Consider the following 23,401-nt stretch of genomic DNA (forward strand, 5'->3'; position numbering starts at 1 on the left):
TAAATTATGGAAACTGTGTAAATCAACTTCTAACTACCATCAGGAAATGTGCTTGGAGAAATAAACAATCCCATCTCAAGTTTCAGTTTCAACCGCTCACTTCAAGTTCCTGAAAGTTCCTTTCTGAAGAGAGGGGACAGTCCCAAATGTGTAGTCACAGAATCCCCATTCTGTAACTTGCAGCAGCCGCATCCACACGTGGTCTCTCTCACAGGAAACGGTTTGATGTTTCCTCTTCAAATGGCCCCGGGCACTAAGAGCACAGAGCAAATGCAGCCAGACGGCATGCTAGGCCCGCTCATTCACATGGGGGAGAAGCCCACCAAAGCCCACTCTTCCCACAGCCCCATCCCTCAGAGACTTGAGACAAAGACGCAAACAGAGGTAAATTCTGCAAGGGCATGCAGCCAGAGCGTTCTAAGGATCAGCTCGTACAAAAGCCAGGTGGGGAAAACAGAGTTTTCTACACTCCTTTTCAAGTACACCCTCTGTGACCACGCGAGCAGCTGTGGGAACTGCACGGCCAACCCCTCAGAAGCATGAAGTGGAATTCAGGGGGAACCCGGGGAGCTAGGGCAAATCTTTACACTCCCTTCCCGAGGAGTGTGAGATCTGCCACCATCTTTACTTATAAATAGAAATTCAAGGATTTCTTCACTTCAATTAATTCATCCACCTCCCCTCAAAAACCTACAACACATTGGGGCGCCTGGGTGGCGCAGTCGGTTAAGCGTCCGACTTCAGCCAGGTCACGATCTCGCGGTCCGTGAGTTCGAGCCCCGCGTCAGGCTCTGGGCTGATGGCTCAGAGCCTGGAGCCTGTTTCCGATTCTGTGTCTCCCTCTCTCTCTGCCCCTCCCCCGTTCATGCTCTGTCTCTCTCTGTCCCAAAAATAAATAAACGTTGAAAAAAAAAAAACAAAAAAAAAAAACCTACAACACATCAAGCACAAGCTGGACAAGGAGAACACAAGCACAGAAATGAACAAATGGCAGCCCGGAAGTCACAGCGGTAAAAGGAGTGACCCAGGACGCAGACCCTGCTAATGCACCGCCATGGGCACGTCCTTGTACTGGGTTTTCAGACGAGACAGAAACATCCTTCTAGGGCACACCTCCGCCAGATTTTAAAACCTAACCAATGGGAAGAATCACTCTGAATGACTGCCAGCAACACCCAATGAAAAATGAGACCAGAACTTGGGTGAGTCTCTAACTTACACACTTAAATTACATAACATCACTTTTAATAAGCACTCAGGAAAAACAGACATATAACCAAAACTAGTAAAAAATAAACTTGGTTGTTACGAACCCAAGAGCTGATCATTTAAAACACAAAAGCTATTTAGTCAATTCAGTGATACAATCTAGCTCGTGCCATATGACAACCACCCACCAAATAGTTAAATAAATGTGGCATCACTGAAATTATGGACTCCTTTGTATCTAGACAGAAATCCAAGGAATGATCAGGCAGTCAATAAATGCATACTTAGGGGCACCTGGGTGGCTCGGTAGTTGGGCATCCAACTTCAGTTCAGGTCACGATCTTACAGTTTGTGAGAGCCAAGTCGGGCTCTGTGCTGACAGCACGGAGCCTGGAGCCTGCTTCAGATTCTGTGTCTCCCTCTCCCTCTGCCCCTTCCCTGCTCACACTCTGTCTCTACCTCAAAAATAAATAAATGTTAAAAAAAATTAAAAAAAAATAAATGCATATGCAAAAATAAACATTCTGAAATACAGGATGCTTTAAAATAGTATCACGGATCAGCTTCTCTGTCACTGGAACAGGGCATATTTTCGAAAAAGAAAATAAAAGCTCAAATTTACTGTTTTCTAAAGAAAATAAAGGTAAAAAGGTGACCATTCAGTACACTATCACCCCTGTAGCTCTCGTCTACAAAATACAAAGAGACAGACACGAACATATATGCCTCACTAAAGCTTTACGCAGCTTCTTATGATGACAACAAAGAACACGTGGCCTTTCATTAATCCTAGACTGACTGTCTAAACAGTAACCTTCTAATTTTCACATATAATTTCTCAGCATCCTCTAGGAAAAGTTTTTCACTAAAAATAAAAAATACCTACATTGTAATTACCCTGCAAGTAGTTCTTCCACTAACTTCCTTCAGCCAAGCAGCTTTTATTTCTTTCTAAATTCTCATATCTAGAGATTATGTCTCGGATGTCCCAAGCACTGACAACCTGATCATCTGCTAACATTCCTGTACTTTTTAAATCTGTAGTTCCTGTAGTTGCATGATTGATACAGGATAAAAATGAATGCATATGCTCTTCAATAACTTCTTCCATGTGCTAAGTTAAACTAGAATCTATTACAGACACTAGGAATTTTTTCTATTAAATTTTGATTCTATTGTTTCTCATTTTAAAAGTAATAACTCTACCTGTTACATAGATCTTACCAACATGGTTGAGAACTGAATGTATCCCTCTCATACCAGTTGTCTTACTAAAGATATTTCTGTGAGTGTTCCTGGGGTTTTATTAAATGAGTAAAACAAACGACTAACCAGCACACTCTCCGTAACATCCTAGTGTGTGTTCAATATGGTACCACGAAAGGTTTGACACAATGTGCATTAGGGAAATAATCTGCCAATTCACAGTAAGTTCAAAACACAGATCAGCTAAACACACATCTTTACCTTGCCTCTCTACACCCAAATTTTCTCACTTTTCCTTTTCTTCTTAATAAAATCAAGAGCAAACAATAAGCCACTTTAGACACCAATGACGTTAATTAGAACTCCTTCCAAAGAGGTTCACTTTGGGTTTTGAAGTTGTTTTTTCTCATCTTACTGGCACATGCCCAAATGTGCAAACACACGCACGTGCACGCACATAGAAAAGCAAAGTTCTCACTGAGTGGGGCCAAGTGACTCACTTACCTGGTCTCAGGGTTGTAGCCTAATATGTAGAAAAATGAATCCACTCGAGCTTTAAACTCTCTAGCAGCAAATATGTCAGAAAAATGGGAGATGTTACACTTCCCTCTGAAAACAAACAAATGTAAAAAATACATTATTAGTATTACCCTCAACTGCTTTGCAAACCAAAACACTATTGGAGGGAAAGAGGCAGGGGAAGACGCAACTAAATCCACATTACTCTAAAAACACGTAGAATATGGCTACAGACTCCATATTTATCAATTCAGAAAACGTCCAATATTTTATTTTTTGTGTCAGGACTGCTTCAACCAACTTCACAATTTCACTGCTTGTACCTCAGCATCTTAGCCATGGAGTAAAATCAACTAAACCATAAAGGTAAATTGAGGGTGGGACCATGATAAAAGAATATGAAACGAGACACAACAGGAAAAATAAACCATAGTTAAATTACTTTACCAAAAAAACCACCTAAAGCCTTTCTAAACCATAAAAATGGGACTTTTCTTCCTGCTACTTTACTATAAGCAAAATGTATAGCTGTCAAATATTTTTCTTCTCTTTTAATGTTCAAGAAATAAACTGACTTGCAAATTAAAACGGAGAGACTTTAATTTTTTAAGTATACAGATGGGCTTTAATACATAAAAACACACACTTCCCAAATTTTCAGATAACATTCAAAGATCGTAGGTTGGAAAAACACTTTCCCACAAAAATACTGCAAATAAACAGCATTAAGGTTTCCAGGTTCATCTACCAACACAATTTAAAACCAAAAATGTAGCTGAAAACTCTGTAATACCACCAAACTCCTTAAATGTGCGCACGCGCACACGCACGTTGGGAGAATTTCCAGCGTTCCCAAGGAGGCAGGGGGGTTTTCAGCAACTCCCTTCGTGGTCACAGAAGGGAACTTTAACATCAAGTGGAAGCCAAGGGCTGCGATTACAGTAGATGGAACCGGAGAATCAACAGCACGTGCATATGCTTCCAGGGCTATGAACTCCTACCACTTGACCAGGTAGGTATTCCATTCTCATAAGGACTCTGTAAGTTGGTGCGTTAACAAATACACACCAGCTAATGGCCAAAGTGTTAGAGAAAGAAGCTAGCCGAGGAACAGCAACCTGGAGATGACATTCATTCGCTTCCCACCAAGGAATTGAAAAACAATGTCCTCCTTTCCAATAGAGCTTAAGTAACTGTGACCAAAACCTCAGTGATAGGCAGACACTAAGATGGGGCTCAAACAACCTCCATTTTAACAATTTAACAAAAGTGCTTGAGATTTATTGACATTTCTTTGAGAACTACCAGTAACATAATACACAGCTCTTGAGCACTTGAGATGTGGCTAGGCTAGTCCAACTGAAGAGAACAGGATTTAAAATTTTATTTAACGCAGAAAGTTCCATGGGAAGCAATTATTTGTAAGTAACAAGCTACACTAGGAATATGGACTAGGAATCAACTTTGCATACCCGGGACTTTTCCCTCTAGTGTGTAGCTAGAACTAAAATGACCTTCCAGAAAAGAAAAAGCAGCAAAGATCACTTTTACAGATGAACAAACAATGCACTCACTCTGAAACTAACTACCCATCTATCTGACATGATTTAGTCCCTGACACCTAGAAAAAATAGGCTAGTTCCTTCGTCAGTTAAACAGGGATAAGAACACCTATTATACTAATCCCTATTGAGGAGATCAAACAAGGAGTCTATGAAACTTTATACACTATTCAGTGCTACACAAAATAAGTTATTTCCATCACTGTCCCTAACTAAAGGAAAGTGATTCCTCTTTCACTATTCTTCATTATTATTCACATTCAAGTTTACCCTTCAACTTAAGTAATTAATTGATGTATTCATTGAACCTATAGAAACACTGCCAACCCGCAATTCTAAACACAGACATTGGAAATCAGGTATGCTTTCTTTAGGAAAGAGTTTCTCAATCTCAGCACTGTTGACATTTTAGACTGCATAGTTCTTTGTTGTCAGGGACTGTCCTGTACTTAGCAGCATCCCTGACCTCTACCCCATCGCACCCCCAAACCACACTGTGACAATTAAGAGTTTCTAAAGACACTGCCAAATGTTCCATGGGGACAGCAGCACAAATGGTTTCGGAAAAGCCTGAAGCAGCAGGAAGAGAAGCACATCATCTGACAAATAAGCATGCAACTGTAATGAATGAGGTCACCCACTGGTATGTCCTCTTCTATGGGACCGCGTGAAAGGTACTGGGTTTTGTATATCAATTTCATATCCCACTACTGAACTGCATTCTTTATTATTTGATACAGTTTAATCATTGGTTCTCTAAGGCTTTCCAGGTATGTTATCTGTTATTTGCAAATAAACACAGTTTTACTTCTTTTCTATCCTTTCTTAAAACTAATTATACTGAACGTCTCACACAATGTGGAAAGTAATGGAAACAGGCACCCTCGCCTTGATCCTGATCTCAGTGGAAAGGTCTTTCAGGTATTACTATTGCATATGATACTAACTTCAGAAATAATCATTGCTTTGGAAATAGGGAGGTTCCCCCCTTAGATTTAATAATATGGTGTATGATATTAGCAGAGTCTCTAATAGTGAACCTACCTTGCATTCCTGGAATAAATCCCAGTTGGTCATAATGTCACTTTTAACGAGATATTAAATTTTTTTAAGGATCTCATTAATTAGTTTTACTGGTTTATTCCTCATTAATTTCTTTTTTATTTTTGTTTCCTTCTCTGTACTTTTTTGTTGTTGTTCATAACAGCTTTTATTCATACTAGCATAGAAACAACCCAAATGTCCATCAATAAGGAAGTGGGTAACAAATCATTGTATATTTGTGTTTTTTTAAATTTTTTTTTATTGTTTATTATTTTCGAGAGAGAGAAAGAGAGCAAGCAGGGAAGGGGCAGAGAGAGAGAGGGAAACACAGAATCAGAAGCGGGCTCCAGGCTCTGAGTGCTCAGGACAGAGCCTGACGTGGGCTCGAACCCAGACCGCGAGATCACGACCTGAGCTGTAGTCGGCCGTCCAACCGACTGAGCCACCCAGGCGCCCCAAATCGTCGTATATTTGTAAGATGAAATACTACCCAACAATACAAAGGAAAGAAGTACTGGTACATAGGACCTCATGAGAAAAAGTCTCAAACATTAAATTGAGTAAAAGAAGCCAGGGACACAGAAAGCTCAGACCGTATGATTCCGTTTATATGAATGAATTTCTAGAACAGGCAAGATTCATCTATGGTGAGAGAAATCAGAATAGCGGAGGCTTTGAGAGGAGAGTAGCTTAAGGGAACTTTCTGGGCTGGTGGGAATATTCCCTGCCTTGTTAAGGGCCAAACACATTTATCAAAACTTATAAAAATGTAAACTTAAAATGTGTACTTTACCGTATAAACATTTTTAAAGTATTAGGGTAAAATAAAACAGCAAGAGTCAGTAGCACGGAGCCACGGCTGATTAAAGGTGCTGCTCTTGGCAGCTAACGAGCCATCTGGTACTGAGCAGAGCCGAAGACAGAGCAGGTAAGCCCACCTTGGTTGGCCTCCATTTTGAAATATTTTTCCTGTTGCCTCTTGCCGAAGCGGGGAGGTTACGTTTTGAAGTGTGTGTGCGAGAGAGAGAGAGAGAGAGTAGCATTTTAAGCATTCAGTATTTTTTTTCTCCAGAGCACTCTTTTCATCTTGCTCTTTTTCTCTCTCAAAAGCGGTACATTATTTTTGACAGTGTTTGTGGAATGAAGCCGGAGAGACTGTTAAGAGGAAGTCGCCATCACTACCAGCTTACCAAAATATCGAATTCGGAGCCTCCAAAGTCCTATACACCCTACTTCTAATGTGATGCTTCATTATTAACAGAGACATGACTACAGACTGGGAAGCCCCCTATTCCCGGGGCCTCTCATTCATCAGTAACAAAGGCTTCCTGTAGGATAATCGTTCCGGTAGTCCTTGGGGTGGTGGCCGCACAGTTCCACCCTGGGCACCGCGCGGTTTGACAAATGCTCCGGCTGGTGGGAGGAGGGCATCGGAAGGGGATGAAGGAGAAGAGAGCCGCCTTACACAAGGAGAGACTACAAATGGAAACATGGCCCAGAAATTCATTCCATCAAAACTATTCATAACCGGGGAAGTCTCTGTATATCCCCAGGGCCACGCAAACGTCAGAGAAGCCTGGAAAGAGGGACACAGACACGTACAGAAGGCTTATAGCCGCAGGTCTGCCTACAGCTTTTATTGTGACCCTTGCCTGAAAACAAAGGAAAAGAGAGATTTTGAGACAGAGTCAGTGTCTTGTCAGCTGTAAGCCATTTGACTCATGACAGGTATAGAATTTTTCCAAAGTTTCTTTTCCGTGTTTCATTCTGTTTCTCTTGCCTTCCTATAGGTTATGTGACATTTTATAGGATTCCTCTTGATTCATTTACAGTGCTTTGAGAATATCACTTCACGGCCTCCCCAAGAGTTGCTCGAAGTGTAACCACTTCCATTACCTCCACGTGGACCCCTCTGCCTGTCCGCTCTTACACGCGGTGGTCTTAAGCGTTTCTTCTACACACACTGAGCTCCACGTCATTGCATTTTGATTGATCTGTTGCTCTTTTTATCATTTAAGCTGGGAACTTAATCGTTCAATTTCATTTTTTCATTGCAGCTGATGTGTTTAGTATCACTAGTTTTCCTTTGATCAGCGCTTTAAATGCATGCCATAGATGTTAGTACATAGTACTTTTCCTGTTGTTTTTAAAAATTTCTTTAATTTCAGTGTTTATTTCCTCTTCTGCTCAGAGGTTGTTTAAAGTTTTATTTTCTTTAAGCTTTATATTTTAATTCCAGTATAGTTAACATACGATGTTATATTAGTTTCAGGAACAGAGTATAATGATTCAACAATCGTATTCACTGCTCAGTGCTCACCAGGACAAGCACCCTCTTGATCCCCATCACCTGCTTCCCCCATCCTCCAGCCCCCTCCCTTCTGGTGGCCACCAGTTTGTTCTCTGTAGTGAGGAAACAGGAAGTTTTACATTTCCAAGTGAAATTCTGGCCTTTCTGGTTTTTGTTAAACTCTGGGTTTACTGCCTTTTACTCACATGAATGTTTTATGATCTAACATATGATCAATTTTTGAGAATATGCCAAGGTACACAGAAAGAATGCATATTCTCAGCGCACCTGGGTGGCTCAGTCAGTTAAGCATCCGACCCTTGATTTCTGCTCAGGTCATGATCTCATGGTTCGTGAGATCAAGCCCCACTTTGGGCTCCGCACCGAAGGTGCAGAGCCTGCTTGGGGTTCATTCTCTCTCACTCTCCCCGTCTCCGCATCCCTCCCTTACTCACACACGTGCTCTCTAAATGAAGAAATCAACACTTCTGAAAAAAGCATATTCTCTAGTATTAGGGTATAGAGTTTTCTATTATTAGGGTATAGCAGTTTCTATATATGCCTATAAGATTAAATGCACAGAAATAAATGTGACAAGAATGGGAACACCTCTATGCAGAAAATTCTTAAACGCTCCCGAGAGACACCAAAGTAAACATGAACAAATGGAAAAACGTCCCCTGTTCTCGGATGTAAGAACTCAACATGGCATTTCTCCACAGAATTGATCTATCAATTCAATGCTGTCCTAATACAAATATCAACAAGCTATTTAAGGGACCGAAACAGGTTGCTACGAAGATGCACAGGAAAAACAGATAACTGAGAAAAGCGGAAACTATCAGCGGCACAGCAAAAAATACTAAGACGCCTCCACAGCTAAAAGAGTACGGCAGCGGCACCCAGACAGACAAGACAACAGACTAACGAGTCTAGGACGTACAAGGAAAATGAGACACGACAAAGGTGGCATCTCGAGCCACTGGGGAGAAACGGACTTAGCAGTCCATGTGCCGAGAGAGCTGGGAGCGTGAGAGAGGCTTGTCAACACCCGGTGCTGGGACAGCTGGGCACAAGGCCTCAGGAGGTCAGGTACAGGGAGAGGCTTCTAGCCACGACTCCGTCCTCAGGGAATAAATGAAAAACTCTGACAACTCTGACTGGGTAACAGTAAGTTTTGCAGAATTTTTTTAAAACCAAAAAAGAAAACCAGCAAGTGGGAGAAAACACTGGCGACACACACAACAGAAAATGCTAAAGAACTTTTAGAGACAAGAGACCAAACAGCAAACACACAAACAAACGAAATAAAACAAAACAAAACCCAAAGGAAATGACATGAACAGGTAACTCTCTCTCTCTCTCTCTCTCACACACACACACACACACAAATATCCTTTAAATATATGAAAAAATGCTCACACTCATTCACTGTTAGCAAAAGAAAGTAAAACAATACCGAGATCCTATTTCTCACCCATCAGACTGGCACAACTAAAACGAAATAGGACAGCACATGCTGCTGGGGACACAGAGGGCATGCAAAGTGGTATTTGCTTTCTGGAGGAAAAGCACCTACACATAAGCCTTTGAACCCAGAAATCTCTCTTCGATGAATCCGCCCCGAAGATTCACGTCTGACAATGAGGAAATACACATCCACAAGGACACCGGCTGCAGCGTCATTTATGACTGGAACATCCTGGAAACACCTTCAAAGCCTACACAGCAGAGCTCCATGCGAGAGGGAACGACAGAGACCTCCATCAGCGGATACGGAGCGGTTTCTAAGGCATAACATTAAGTAAAAACAGCAGACGCAGAAGAGTAGCTGTGGCATGCTACTCTTCATACAAGACACAAGAGGCTATAACAAAACAGCTATGTATTTGCTCATTTGAAATGAAAAAGCACAGGAAGGAAAAACTAAGGAGTAAAGCGAGCAGTTACGGAGAGAGAGCAGGCGGGAAGGAAAGAAATGGGGATGGGAGCGTGTAAGAGACTTGAAAACCACGTACCTGTCTGCAGCCCTGACCGTCAGAACCACAGCCATAGTCCGCACGCCCTCGCACATCCAAAAATTAACGAGAGTCCCTACCGACCAGGAGGGACCAAAAGTGGAGCGCAAAGTCTAACAGTGAACCTAACCGTAGTTCAAAGAGAGAACACGGCCACTTACGGAGGTATCCAGGAGCAGAGCCGACCTAAACAACTCTGGAAGACAGTGTCTTGCCTATAGATTACATGGCTAAAGACAAAAATTTAGTCAGTAAATCTGTTTCTCACAGGGACATGGGTTACAAATTCTAAAACTATGTGTATTCCTGAAGTGAATAAAAATAAGTAAATATATTTCGACAATGAGAGCAGAGTTTTTCGCTTTTGAAGAAAGAAGGTGCAAAAAGAGATACAATAAAATGAACCCTGTGCTGTCAGACAGGAAACCTGCCTTCCCTCTCTGCTCTGGGCCATGTGACGATACAAGAAGTCGGCAGTGTGCAAACCAGAAGGATCTCAGCAGAACAGGCTGGCACTCTGATCTCAGACCAACAGCCTCCGGAGCTGTCAGAAATAAATTTCTGTTGCTTCTAAGCCACCCAGTCTGTGCTATTTTGTTACAGAAGTTTGAATTAAGACATTAGTGAAATTCAAACAGGGTCTTCAGTTCAACTGTATTGTACTAATGCTAATTTCCTGGATCTGATAACCACACAAGGGTTCTGTCAGATGTTAACACTGAGGAAGACTGGGGGAGGGATGGATGGAAACGCGGTACTCACAACTTTTCTGTGCGTCTAAAAGCAGCTCCAGATAAAGAATTTTTAAAAGATTGAGAAGTATCCAAGGGCACAGAGAGTATATTGTTCAGCTGGGTGTTCCCAGCACCTCAGAGCCCTTGCCCAGCTAGCAGCGCCAGGACATGGGACGGACGGACGGAAGGAAGGAAGGAAGGGAAGAAGGAAGGAAGGAAGGAAGGAAGGAAGGAAGGAAGGAAGGAAGGAAGGAAGGAAGGAAGGAAAGAAGGGAAGGAAAGAAGGGAAGGAAGGAAGGAAGGAAGGAAGGAAGGAAGGAAAGAATGAAGGGAAGGAAGGAAAGAATGAAGGGAAGGAAGGAAAGAATGAAGGGAAGGAAGGAAGGAAGGAAGGAAGGAAGGAAGGAAGGAAGGAAGGGAAGGAAGGAAAGAAGGAAGGAAGGAAGGAAGGAAGGAAGGAAGGAAGGAAGGAAGGAAAGAAGGAAGGAAGGAAAGAATGAAGGGAAGGAAGGAAGGAAAGAATGAAGGGAAGGAAGGAAAGAATGAAGGGAAGGAAGGAAGGAAAGGAAGGAAGGAAGGAAGGAAGGAAGGAAGGAAGGAAGGAAGGAAAGAAAGAAAGAAAGAAAGAAAGAAAGAAAGAAAGAAAGAAAGAAAGAAAGAAAGAATAAAATGACCATCAAGCTATGGTGTCCAATGAAGTACTTAAGCACATATGGACAAAACAATAAAAATGCTGTAGGTCGAAGTTATTTTACATATTAAAACAACAGTTGATCAAAGCCAGGAAATGAACCCTGGAACTGTAAAACTAAATGCTCTGAGGCGTCCGGACACTCATCAGGGGACCCGCAGGAACTAAAGGAGTCGTGTCAGTGCCAAAAATGGCTGGGGAACTGCGTGGAGAGGCACTCAGTCTGCATCAATCACTGCATGTACAACCCTAGCTGCCCAGAACAAAGTGAAGAGATCAATTAATTCAGGATGAAAAGGGGAAGATTACAAGCCCTGCAGAGCGAGGCTAGGGTTTTCTGGCTGGGAAAGGCTCCAGAAAACTCACTCTAAAACATATTCCTAGAAGACAAATTCCTAGCCAAGATGACAGCTTGGCACCTGCCCTACCTGAGGACGTGTTTTTCCCCAAGCGATTCCTTGAAGTAAGGGGCAGATAAGCAGGAAGTTGGGAAACAGCCCTTCAGTCGTTGAGACATTTATGATATTTGGGAATTCACAGTTACAGGTACACAGTAAACCTGAAAATGCTGCCCAGGTCACATGCTCACAATCCAATCACAAAGCAATCTCTCTAGATCCTTTCTTTGATCATCAATAAAACATGATCCTTAGGGTGAAAAAGAAGTAACATAGCAAACAAACTGCAAGCTATAATTTTTATTTAGCGTAATAAAATTTATCTGCTTGTTCTCAGAGCAGGTTTATCTGCTCATTCTCGGAGCGTCTAAAGGTGGCTCCTGGAGCTCAACTCTCCCTCCCGTACCCGAAGTAATCGGAATAGCCAATCAATCCAGCCAAGAGGCCACAGAAAAGTAAAATAAATGGATGCTGAATAATCGTACCATCAATAACTTGGTACAGAACTACGTTTAATTGCATTTTTTCTTTTCTTCCTTTTTTGCTTTAAGAACCCAATTCAGGGGCACCTGGGTAGCTCAGTCGCTCAAGCATCCAACTTCGGCTCAGGTCATGATCTCATGGCTCGTGAGTTCGAGCCCCGTGTCGGGCTCTGTGCTGATAGCTCAGAGCCTGGAGCCTCCTTCGGTTTCTCTCTCCCTCCCCCTCTCTCTCTCAAATAAATAAGCGTTAAAAAAAAAAAAAAAAAAGAGAACCCAATTCAGATTCAATGACTGTAAGTAAGCACTCCCCGTGCTACTGAGTGTGAGGCAATCTGAGAGACCCTTTCACATCCATTATCTGACTGGATGTAGGACCAAAATATGTGTGTTTGCTTCAGGGTTCTGTCACTTAATCACGTGGCCTTGCGTAAGCTTGTCAAAAGGATGCCTCAAAAGTTTAACAAGCTTGACCTCGGTGAAAAAACTATGTGGCAGAGCCAGGATTCAAACTGCAGCCTTCTCGTTGTAGTCTGGTGTTTTTTCTATTATACCAGCATGGGCCCAAAATACTTAGCTACTGGGGAGAACTCAAAACTACTTCTCTCAAGATACTAACTGCACCATATGGCTACTGATAAATGTAATGAAAAGAAAACAAACAGCCGGATAAACTTAGCTTGAAAGGCAGGGATGAGGGACAGCCAAGGCAAGACTTAAAACACAGCAGCCAAGTACAGTGCTGGACCTCAACACATAACGAATGGTCCCACAGTCCCTCTGGGAGTGAATTTCGTTTGGGGAAGGAAATCCTCAGCTTACAGAAAACAGGCTGCAGAGGAATTCTGTCTCCCTTCTGATTCTTGAGGGCTAGAGGACAAAGCGCTCCCTCCCCCTTTATCACCTGACCCTCACACCAGCTTGAAAGAGAGAAGGCACCGCAGCGCTCTCCTCCTTAGGGAATGCCATGGCAGGAGCCACCTCAGAATTACGGGTCCCAGGAACCCACTGAGCTGAGCACTATGAGCTTGGACAAGAAGGGTGCTAAGCACTAACGCTATCAGTCTTTTTCTTTCTTTTTTTTCTCTTCCATGTTTGCCACTACATTCATCTGACCCTCTTTCACGTTCCTACGAACCGTTTTGTCTCTTTCAAAACTGAATTTATTTTTTATTTTTCTAAATGTTTATTTATTTTTGAGAGAAAGAGAGACGGAGTGTGAGCAGAGGAAGGACAGAGAGAGAAGGACACACAGAATCCAAAGCAGGCTCCAGGCTCTGAACTGTCAGCATAGAGCCTGATGCAGGGCTCAAACTCACAAGTGGTGAGATCATGACCTGAGCAAAGTCAGATGCTTAACCAACTAAGCCACGCAGGCCCCCCAAAGCTGAATTTCTTCTTGGCAGAACTGCTTTATATCTATAGAGGAAGAAAAATTCTTCCTGTGGATAAATGGGCAGGACATAAGTGGAAGAAAAAACTAAAGTTTAATCTCCCCAGCCCACACTGTATTTTAAAATTAATCTAGTTTTGCTAAAATGAAAGAGAACAATAAAGATTCCTGGGGGAGAAATCTGCTTTTATGGGAGAAGATCTTACAGGAAGCGCTCTGTTGCTGAGAGCCTGGCGAGATTACTAAGTAGTAACAGTAAGAACCATACAGATGAGCTCAACTGTCAGACAAATGCAGTTTGTCTGCAATACAGATGCAGACAAACATCAAGCCAGCCACAAGTATTTACTAAGCACCTACTAGGCCAGATCATTCAATAACTGTGTGACCACTACGATCTGCAATCTTTGGGGAAAAAAATCCAATTGTCAGGTTATACACAGAGGTTCTATTTGAAGCTAACAAAATCAAATTTGAGACGACAGCTAGAATGGAACCGCTTTATGACCACTTCAAAGAAAATACCACAGGAAGAAAAGACTAGTCCATAAGGGTTCTGGTCACATACACAGTGAAAAGAAGATAAGGAATTACCAGTAGCATTCCAGCCCTTTGGTGGCCAGGGAAGGGACAGTGACTACACAATTACATATCTCCAGAAAGTATCTGACTGGAAACCCAGTCAAAGTATGTTTACTAGGTCCAGGTGGAATTACGTGGGACAACTGGTTCTTCTAAAAAGGATAAAATAGTATAAAATGATTCCACAAATCTGAATAGCCGCTAATATTCAAATATATTCATTTCAAGTAAATCTATCAAAACACTTGAATAACCACTGTTATGTGTCTCACATATTTATTTATTAATGTTTGTTTATTTTTGAGAGAGAAAGAGCATGAGCAGGGGAGGGGGCAGAGAGAGAGGGAGACACAGAATCTTAAGCATGTCCAGGCTCCAGGCTCCAGGCTCCAAGCTGTCAGCACAGAACCCGGGGTGGGGCTCAAACTCACAAGCCGGGAAATCCTGACCTGACCCGAAGTCAGACACTCAACTGACTGAGCCACCCAGTCGCCCTGTCACATCTTTATTTAACTTTAACTCTACGTTTTTTAAAATCATGTACCTCAACCAATGACACAAGATGAAAACAGGAGGGGAGAAGCATATATATCAAGATAAGAAAGTATTTCAAGATCAAGCCACTTGTCTTCACTAACAATTTAATGGTTCCATCCATCTATCCAAACTTCCATTAACTTGCTTCATTCAGTGTTCGAGTTTAAGATTGCAAAGTCACTGCCACAAAGACACGAAAGGCTTCTGGGAACTTTGGAAGACGTTGATAAAACACCAGAGAAATTCTCTAAATTTATCTAAAGTCTTGTAAAAAGCCAAATCTAACCATATTCGCTCCTTCCCCTACAGCAGGGATTGGCCAATCTGGCCCAATGCCCGTTTTTATACAGTCGCAGAACAAACAATAGCTTTTACATTTTTAAATGGCTAAAAAAGAAATCAAAAGAAGAATAATATCTCCTGACGTGGAAATTAAATGAAATTCAAATGTCAGCGTCCACAGTTATTGGTGCACAGCACCTCATTTATTTACTTGTTGCCTATGACTTTTGCCCTACAATGGCTGAGCTGAGTAGCTGCAAAGGAGATCATAGGAAAGATATTCTGGCCCAAAACACTGACCCAAACCTGCCCTAAAAGTTGCTACTAATTCGCCTTGAAATAACTGGCTTTAGCTATATAGCTTTGCACAGGAGACTCCAGATGGTTTCACTGAACGCCATTTGAGCAACATAATGGAGAAATTATTGGATCTCATTATAGCTCAGTTAAAAGCAAGTAAATCCCTATGACTTTTTTTTTTCTATTCTTTAACAAAGAAAGTAGTCTTTCACCACTTTATTCTTTCTGGTTGGGAAAGAATTACAAAACTATTACTTGTCTTACTTCCTCTACTAAAGAAGCCCACAGTCTTCCACATACATGCGAAATATACCAGGATGAAGATGTCTGTGTGTGTGTGTGTGTGTGTGTGTGTGTGTACGCACGCATATATCACCTTTTCCTGAAAGGGACAGAAAACGCCAGAAAGTGCAAAGTAGGGGCTTATGGTCACTCTTTGGCATAATTACCTAAAGACTATCTGCAATGTTACCTCCTTCCTCAGAATAAAATCTTCAATATATTCTCCCTAACGCCAAGCTTTCTGGTAGGAAATTTTTCATACATACAAAAAATTCAAAGAATAAACAGGTTGCTAAAACTTCCTATAAACCTTGCTTAGACTCTCAAGCCATGCTGCCATATTTGTTTCACCCATCTCTCCACCTTTTCTAGTGGAAGTAACTAATTCTTGAGAAAATAATCTGCAGACCATCATAACACGTCACCCTAAGAACTTCAGCAACCAGTGCCAGGATACTAATTTTCAATACCAGCATACTACCAAGGACACAAAGATACAAAACTACAGAGAGGGTGTCAAAAGTTTTTTTCTTATATTGGTTTCTTTTCTCCCACACAGATGAGTGATGGTACAGGTAACCTCCGAAATCCCAATCACCCACAAAGTTAACACTGGAGGGAGTGGTGGTGTACTAACTTGTACTGAGACCACAAGAGTAGTCTGATTAGTATCATGATTATCAAAAGAGACCCAGATGGCTTAGGCTGCTCGACCCGCCAGGCTCGACGGCCGCTCCTTCACAGCAAAGACCACGTCTCTGGCGCTCACCTGAGGGCAGCAGCATGATACGTGTCGACGTAGTCAGAAATGAAGAGCTCTCGGTTCTTGATGACCGGGTCTGTAATGACAAGTTCTCTTCCAGAGTCTGTCAAAAAAATTAATTGAGAGGATATTAAAATTGAGCCTCCCAAAACATTTAGGAAAATTTTTGCTAGATTTTTCTTTCAGGTTCACCTCCCACTAAAGAAAGTACAATAAATAACCAGGTCTGGTCAGGAGGAATAATGTATGGCAGGCATAACAGGAAACAAGTATCTTGCTGGATGTGTTTTACACCCTTAAATCCCCACAGTTTGCTGAAATGCATTAAGCAATTAATGAAAAAACAAAGAAAAAAACAGAAGAAACAATGATCACATTTTAGCAAACGTGTAAATTGCTGACATAATTAATGATCCTGTTTAATTTCTTATTGCTAAATATTCCAGGATGGAGTGAAATTGCACTGTTTCTGTAGAAAAAAATAACCAAGTTACTATTTTTAATCAGGAACCATAATTTAACTGCCTTAACAGAAATTTTTATAGTTTTCAAAGAAGAAAAGCCTAATGAGTTATAAAAGAACATCATTCCTCAAAACTGTTTGGCTATGCTTTGTTGACTCAGAAGCAGTGCGGACGAGTGGGAAAGGAAGAGTAGAGGCAGCTGGACCCCAGCCTGGCCAGGCCCGCTGAGAAGACATGTCGCCTTGGCAACTCCTTGAGCATCTCATGTGCCTCGATTTCCTCATCTGAAAGTGGGTAGTGACAAATTCTAACTCATATGATTAATGGGTGACAAATGTGAATCAGTTAAGCGTGAGGCCCAACACTTGAAAAATCAGTAAAAATGCATGATTATACACATCTGAACAAACGCAATACACATTTTATGTGCCTATCTCACATGTCAACAAAGTTACTGGGTAGAAACTACAATGCCAGAGCAATCTCTGAACTACCTTCCTGATTATTCTGAAAGTTAAGACGCAAACTGAATTGCAAACCCTTCAGGAAAGCTATGCTTTCAAAACTGAAGTTCACAGCCCTGGATGCAGAGAAGTTCAATCATAGAGATTATTGAAAAGGAGAAAAGAAAATGGAATCATGATGTTTTCGGTATTATTAGCTCATCATTAGGGGAGAAAAAGGAATTTTAGAAATGAAATTACTGTTATTTCCAAAGAAGAGCTATCTCTAGTCCAAGTTCAAGGGGAAGATGTTATTGGCGCATCTCTCTGGTTGTTTGGGGTTTTTTTTAAGGCAAAAATAATGAACGAACTCAGCAAAACTAAATAAATAAACAAATAAACATTCCCGTAATGCTCTCAGTTATGAAAAGCTTTTTAGAGAAAGTTTTTCATAGCGGTTATCTCCATTTAATGAATGTTTTAAGAAATAACCTTGTCCAAAGCTAGAAAACGTAAGAATCAAACCAGAAGGACTTATTTACCATTTTCGTTATGCCGATCCTGAACCAAATGCTGGTACACAGAATCTGGAACTTCAGACTGACGGTAGTACCATTTGACGTTCATGAGTAGATGGTCCCTCTTACTCTGAAAAGGAAAATCTAACAGCATTAGGAACAGGATTTCGGGTGCCCACAGCTGTATACCATACCCATGATCAAAAGCCCCTGTAAACAGGTGGAGAGGCAGAGAGGGAGACTCACAATTACCACAGGGCCACAAAAATACAGAAGTCAATGATAAGGTCAAAATTATTTTTAATCCCAGCCTTAGCATCCCTCTGGCCCTACTGCTCAAAACCTTAATCCAGGAAACCAAAGGAGACCAAACTTGAACCTATAAATCTGCCCCCAGCTTGATTAATTCAATCAATAGTATAGTTTTATTTAGCATTCACTATACAACACTACATGAATACATCCTTCTATCTTAATTCTTCAACATTTTGGTAAGTATTTATAAACTGCATTAGCACAGTGTCAAGGCCTTTAAAGGCAATAAGTTAGAAAAACCTTACCGTGCAAGGCCTGGCACAAAGTCATGTCTCCAAGGGGTGCCAATCACCCAGACTAATTACATCCCCATCCACGTTATTGCTACAAGACAAACTAATACAGCAAACTATGGGTGGTGGTGAAGGTAACCAGGAGCCCATGGAGCAGGGATCCTACCTTAATTGTCTTCCAATTTCTAGAGAACAGAACTTGTACATAAATATTTGTGAGTAATAATGAGTTCTATGATGATCAGGGGCCCCTAAATGTTTGTGGGACACTGAAGCATGTTATGCCCAGAAGTCAACTTTGTTCCTGGTTATGCTTCCATTCAAAGCATAAAGGATGAAACACTGCCCTTCTATTTGAAGGCTATGGGGCTACGGCCTGAGGGAGACCGTCTTGGTACACCTTGGTCGTGAGACCTCTGAACGTGGCAGTGCACCAAGGCTTCCCATGGCCTCATAAAGTAATTCCTAACCCAGGTGGGGGCTTAAGAGACCTCCCCAAGATGAATGCTGCTGTATCATTCCCCTTAGCAACGTCTACCTTCCCATCACAAGTCAGCAGGTGAGTCAGAAATGAGAGAGAGCTAAAATTTGAGACATGCTTCATGTTTATGAAGGAGATGACTAAGTCCTAAAATATGTCAAAGGAGCCTCTTTAATGAAGCAAGCTGCTTTCTGCTTAAATAAGAGGTATGTATATAATCTTCACTAAATGGCCAGAAAGGCAAAACAACAACAACAACAAAAAACCTTTACTGAAAAATACTAAAGCTATTTAAATGACCAGAAAGAAAAGCACTGTCAAAGTCTTGATGAACTTGAATGCGAAGAAGCACTATTCCAAAGTAAGTATCATAAACAGCAAGATCCGTACTGTATAATTAACTGTGTCAAATAGGCCTACAAAAATAGGGCATCATTACTAATTTGAAAAAAAGAGACTGTATAGAAAGAATAACCCTACATAATGGGTACTTTTCAGTTTTTATCCATTTTTCACTTTTACATTCTATACCGTTCATACGAAAGGTGGGAAAATGAGGACGAATCAGTATGTTACATAAAAAGAGTAAATGTTACATGCACGAGTTTATCCTCAAGAGCAATTACTCCCTGCGGAGGACTGTGGAGGAGGTAACATCTGACCTGGGGGAAAAGTGGGGAAGACCTCAATGGATTCTTTCCAGGCAAAGGAGGAGATCTGGGGAAGACACAAAGCCAGAGAAAAGACAAAACAAGTACAGGATGCACCCCCACGGCCCACATGCACGCAGCACAGGAGAACCTCCTGCACGGTCCTGAGGGAACTCGGATTCTGACTTTAACGTGGCCTTTAAGTGGGTTTCTCTCTGGACAAGCGAGGTCCTCTATCTGCCTTGCTGACCAAGCACACAGGCAGTGAGGGACAACGCCCCAGGTCACGAGAGAGCAGCCAGGAGACCAGTTTCCTCCCGGGGCCCAGCCATAAACAGCAGGGCCAGGATGAGGGCATCTTCACAGAAAGAGACGAAGCAGGGGAGGGGTGGAGCCTGTCTGCAGGTACTCAAGGATAAACTCGGGGTAATGCACTGCCTAATGCAGGGGTTCTCACCCTCAGCATTCCTGACATTTGGTCCAGGGAAGTCTGGCGTGGGTGCCTGTCCTGCACACTGCCGGATATTGAGCGGCACCCCTGGCCTCCAAACACTAAATGCCAGTGGCACCCCTCCCCCTCATCGTAATGAGCAAACAAATGTCTCCACACGTTGCCAAATGTCCCCTGAGGGGACAATATTACCCCCCAGTGGAAAACCAATGGTCTAACAGTGTCCTTTTTATGGAAAGCTAAACTGGAACGATGACCAAAACAACCCCGGTTTAAGCACTACCAGGTGGGGAACATGGAATGTAAATACGAACAGAGTGAGGCCTGTCACCATTGGGTTCAAACTCCATCTCCACCAGTTCCTAGCTATATGACTCTGGGCGTGTCAATCATATTCTGAGTCTCCCCTTTTCTGCAAAATGGGAAAGCTGAAACCTACCCAACGGACTATCGAAAGAATGAGAGGAACGGAAACGCGCTGGAACTGAGTAGGTGCTCAAGAGAGCCACGGTTTCTGTTGGTAGCTGATGCTCACCAGAGCTTCACAGAAAGATTTCAAGAACTCTGCTGAGAACCGTGGGAGCTATTTCTTCACCAGAATGTGGTTTCCTTCACCAGATGACAGTGCTCTCCAGTCCTTGAGCTACTAAGGGATGCCTCAATGCTCACAGTAATGAACTACTTAACAGAGCTCAAAGGAATTCAGATCAGCTCAAAGGAATTCAGTCTTAGCATCTATGTTCTGAAATCTATGCTTCTACGCATTTCTTTAACACATCTGAGATGTCTGAAAACCAGAAGGACAACCGAAGTAAGCTTTCAAAGGTACCAGAACTGGCAATCATACAATGTCTATTTTTCAGAACACCAAGCCAGTGATTCTGGGGACCTTTCGAGGTATAATATCTATATTAAATTCTGACCCTGGCACACTTAATGTCCACACGCGCGCACACACATACATACACACACACACACACACACACACACTCTCTCTCTCTCTCTCTCTCTCTCTCTCTCTCTCTCTGTCTTACTGCTCTGGTATATTTGTGCCTAGATTTACGACTCCTAATAAGAGACCTTACAAAAGGCAGCCGAAACCCTGCTGGATTTCATAATGCAGTACTATCTAATAACCAGGGAGTGGCAGCATTGTGTCAAAAAAAAAAAAAAAAAGGCCTCCGAATCTTAATTCTGGATACAACACAACAAAAGGTAGATTCACAGTTAACAAAAGTTCTGAACAAATATAAGTAGCTCTAATAGACATAATCGTCCTAAATAGGCCGGGAAGTTAACAATCAAACATCCAGAGGGAAGCAGTATGTCGTTTCAGAGGGTACTAGACTAAAATTAAGTAATCGAGCCTTCTAGTCCTGTCTGCAATCACTTAGTCAGCTGGGGGCAACCTTAGTGAGTCACCTGGCATCTGACAAGTGAGGGGAGGGAATGAGATGATTTCTAGGGTCGCATTCCATTTTATACATTTACATCTAGGTTTTGTCCCCAGACAAAACCAGTAGATAAATAAGCCACACTGGGAGAGTCCCTCCTGTCTTCTCTACATCAACATAATGGCATCCGCTAACAGTACCCTACCAAAGAGGTTTTTACAAATTAAAATGCCATCTTCTCCAGAAGTGACTGAGCACTGAGGAACAGCAAAAGGGAACGGAGCGCACCCCTTCGACCAGTCAGCGCTCCCAATGCCACTCACACACACAGGTGCGGCTCAAACATTAACCATGGGAAATCTGCATGTTCTTCCCACCGTTCACTAGAAAAAGACTTCTGCTCAGAATCACAGAAAACTAAAAGCAAAAGTCAACTTAGAGATCGTCTGATTTAGCCCAAATCACCGAGGTCTGAATCAGGGCTCGCAACTTACTTGGGCAAATGACCTCTCCAAGCCTCAATTCTGTGGCACAGGACTCGGGACACGATGGGAAACTCCACCACCGGTACCGCACCCGGCTGTGAGGAGCAAACAAACGGGCAAGAGCAACAGGACTGGCTCTCAATAAATGTTGGGCGGGGGGCTCCCAGGGAGCTCCATGGGCGAAGCATCCGACTCTTGGCTTCCGCTCAGGGCACGATCTCACGGTTTGTGAGATTGAGCCCTGCGTCAGGCTCTGCGCTGACACTCTCTCTCAAAAATAAACTTGGAAAAAATAAAAAATAACAAACGTTGGGTGTTACTACCACTGTTTTACAGATGAAGATAGGAGTCAAGCTATAAGAGGTCACTTATATATGTTGTTTTTCTCAGATTCAAAATTAAGCTAGTAATAGCAATACAAAAATAAATCATGTGGCAAATTAGGGGGGAAGAATCTCTACTTTTGCAACAATCTGAGAAGCATATCAAGTATTTCTAACAAATAGGCCTCATTACCAACTAGTGATGTAATTGTACAATTCCACAAAGGTCAAAGTGGTTATAAATGACACATTTTAAACAGAATGCTGAGTAAAGAGGGAAGTGGGGAGATTTTGGTGCCCCTGTGAAGGCACCCTGGGGTGTATTTCTGAATACAGAGAAGAGCTCACTGGGAAGTAAATTATTTCCCACCATTTTATCTTTAGAGTGAGATTTGCCTGCCTGCCTGCCTGCCCGCCTGCCTGACTGCAGGTTACAGGAAGTACCAGCCCTAAGGAAAAAATACCACCCAGGAGCAGCGCACCCAACATGCTCACAGTGAGGTTTCAAGGAGGGACTGTGCACACAAGGAGAGTAGCTGATTCTGGGTTAAATTATGGATTCTTCCACATCACTGGCCTGGATTTCTCTGAAGGGACGGATGTATGTAAATTTAAGGAAATAGTTTAATTGAGGACAAAACCCATCCCCACCTGGGTTTGGAAAAAAGACCAACAGCCTAGTGGGTGTTTGGGAGCAGAACAGGGGCCTTTCTAGAGCTACGAATGTCAGACAACGGACTGAGAGTTAATGAACTACAAAGTCAGAACTGAAGTAAAACACTCAGAATGAGACGGCTGGCAAAGGCGGGGGGGGGGGGGTCTAGGGGGATGGGAAGGCGAACAGGAGGCTGCTGTTGAAGGGACACTGGTTCATTTTATGGGCAGCACACAATTCGACCACCTCATATAAATGCAAGATCCAAGGCCCAGAAGTAAATTTCCATTCCTAGAAATCTTTCATGGTTATTAATGCAGTACTTTCATTGATTAAACAGCCAATCTGAGTCCTTCCTAGGACCAGTCGTGGTATCACTGGAAAAAAACATTTTAACACAATATGAAAAAATAAAAGGGGTGGGGGTGGGGGTGGAGGGAGTGGTCGGAGTTCATAAATGACCAACAGGACGGGTGTGAGGAATCTTGTATACAATATGAGCAGGCCCCCAACCCAAGATGGGAACAACAACAATTTTAAACTCACCTGCATTACACAGGAAAGAACTCTGCCCCATCAGTCCCTCACAAGCTCCCAGCAGATACCTCCAGGGCTCCCAAAGCCCTCCAAACAAGCCCTGCTAGTCCCTCCACCACGATCGGCCATGTGACAGAGGCCAAAGACAATGAACCAAGATATA

At 42.4% G+C, this 23,401-nt stretch overlaps 1 protein-coding gene across 7 annotated transcripts in view; it reads right to left on the minus strand.

Annotated features, from left to right (window-relative positions):
- Window positions 1-23,401, minus strand: part of RERE (arginine-glutamic acid dipeptide repeats) — a 424,545-nt gene that overhangs the window by 152,578 nt on the left and 248,566 nt on the right. For 6 of the 7 annotated variants that reach the window (XM_045475552.1, XM_045475545.1, XM_045475550.1 and 3 more), the window contains 3 exons: window positions 17,739-17,844; window positions 16,296-16,392; window positions 2,920-3,024 (listed from right to left, as the gene is read on the minus strand). In XM_045475552.1, the coding sequence (XP_045331508.1) occupies window positions 2,920-3,024; window positions 16,296-16,392; window positions 17,739-17,844 (308 nt within the window). The remainder of the gene's footprint in view (window positions 1-2,919; window positions 3,025-16,295; window positions 16,393-17,738; window positions 17,845-23,401) is intronic. The other variant, XM_045475551.1, reaches the window with a different exon arrangement.

This window comes from Leopardus geoffroyi, chromosome C1, assembly GCF_018350155.1.
Source record: "Leopardus geoffroyi isolate Oge1 chromosome C1, O.geoffroyi_Oge1_pat1.0, whole genome shotgun sequence".
In the NCBI taxonomy this organism is placed as follows: Eukaryota; Metazoa; Chordata; class Mammalia; order Carnivora; family Felidae; genus Leopardus; species Leopardus geoffroyi.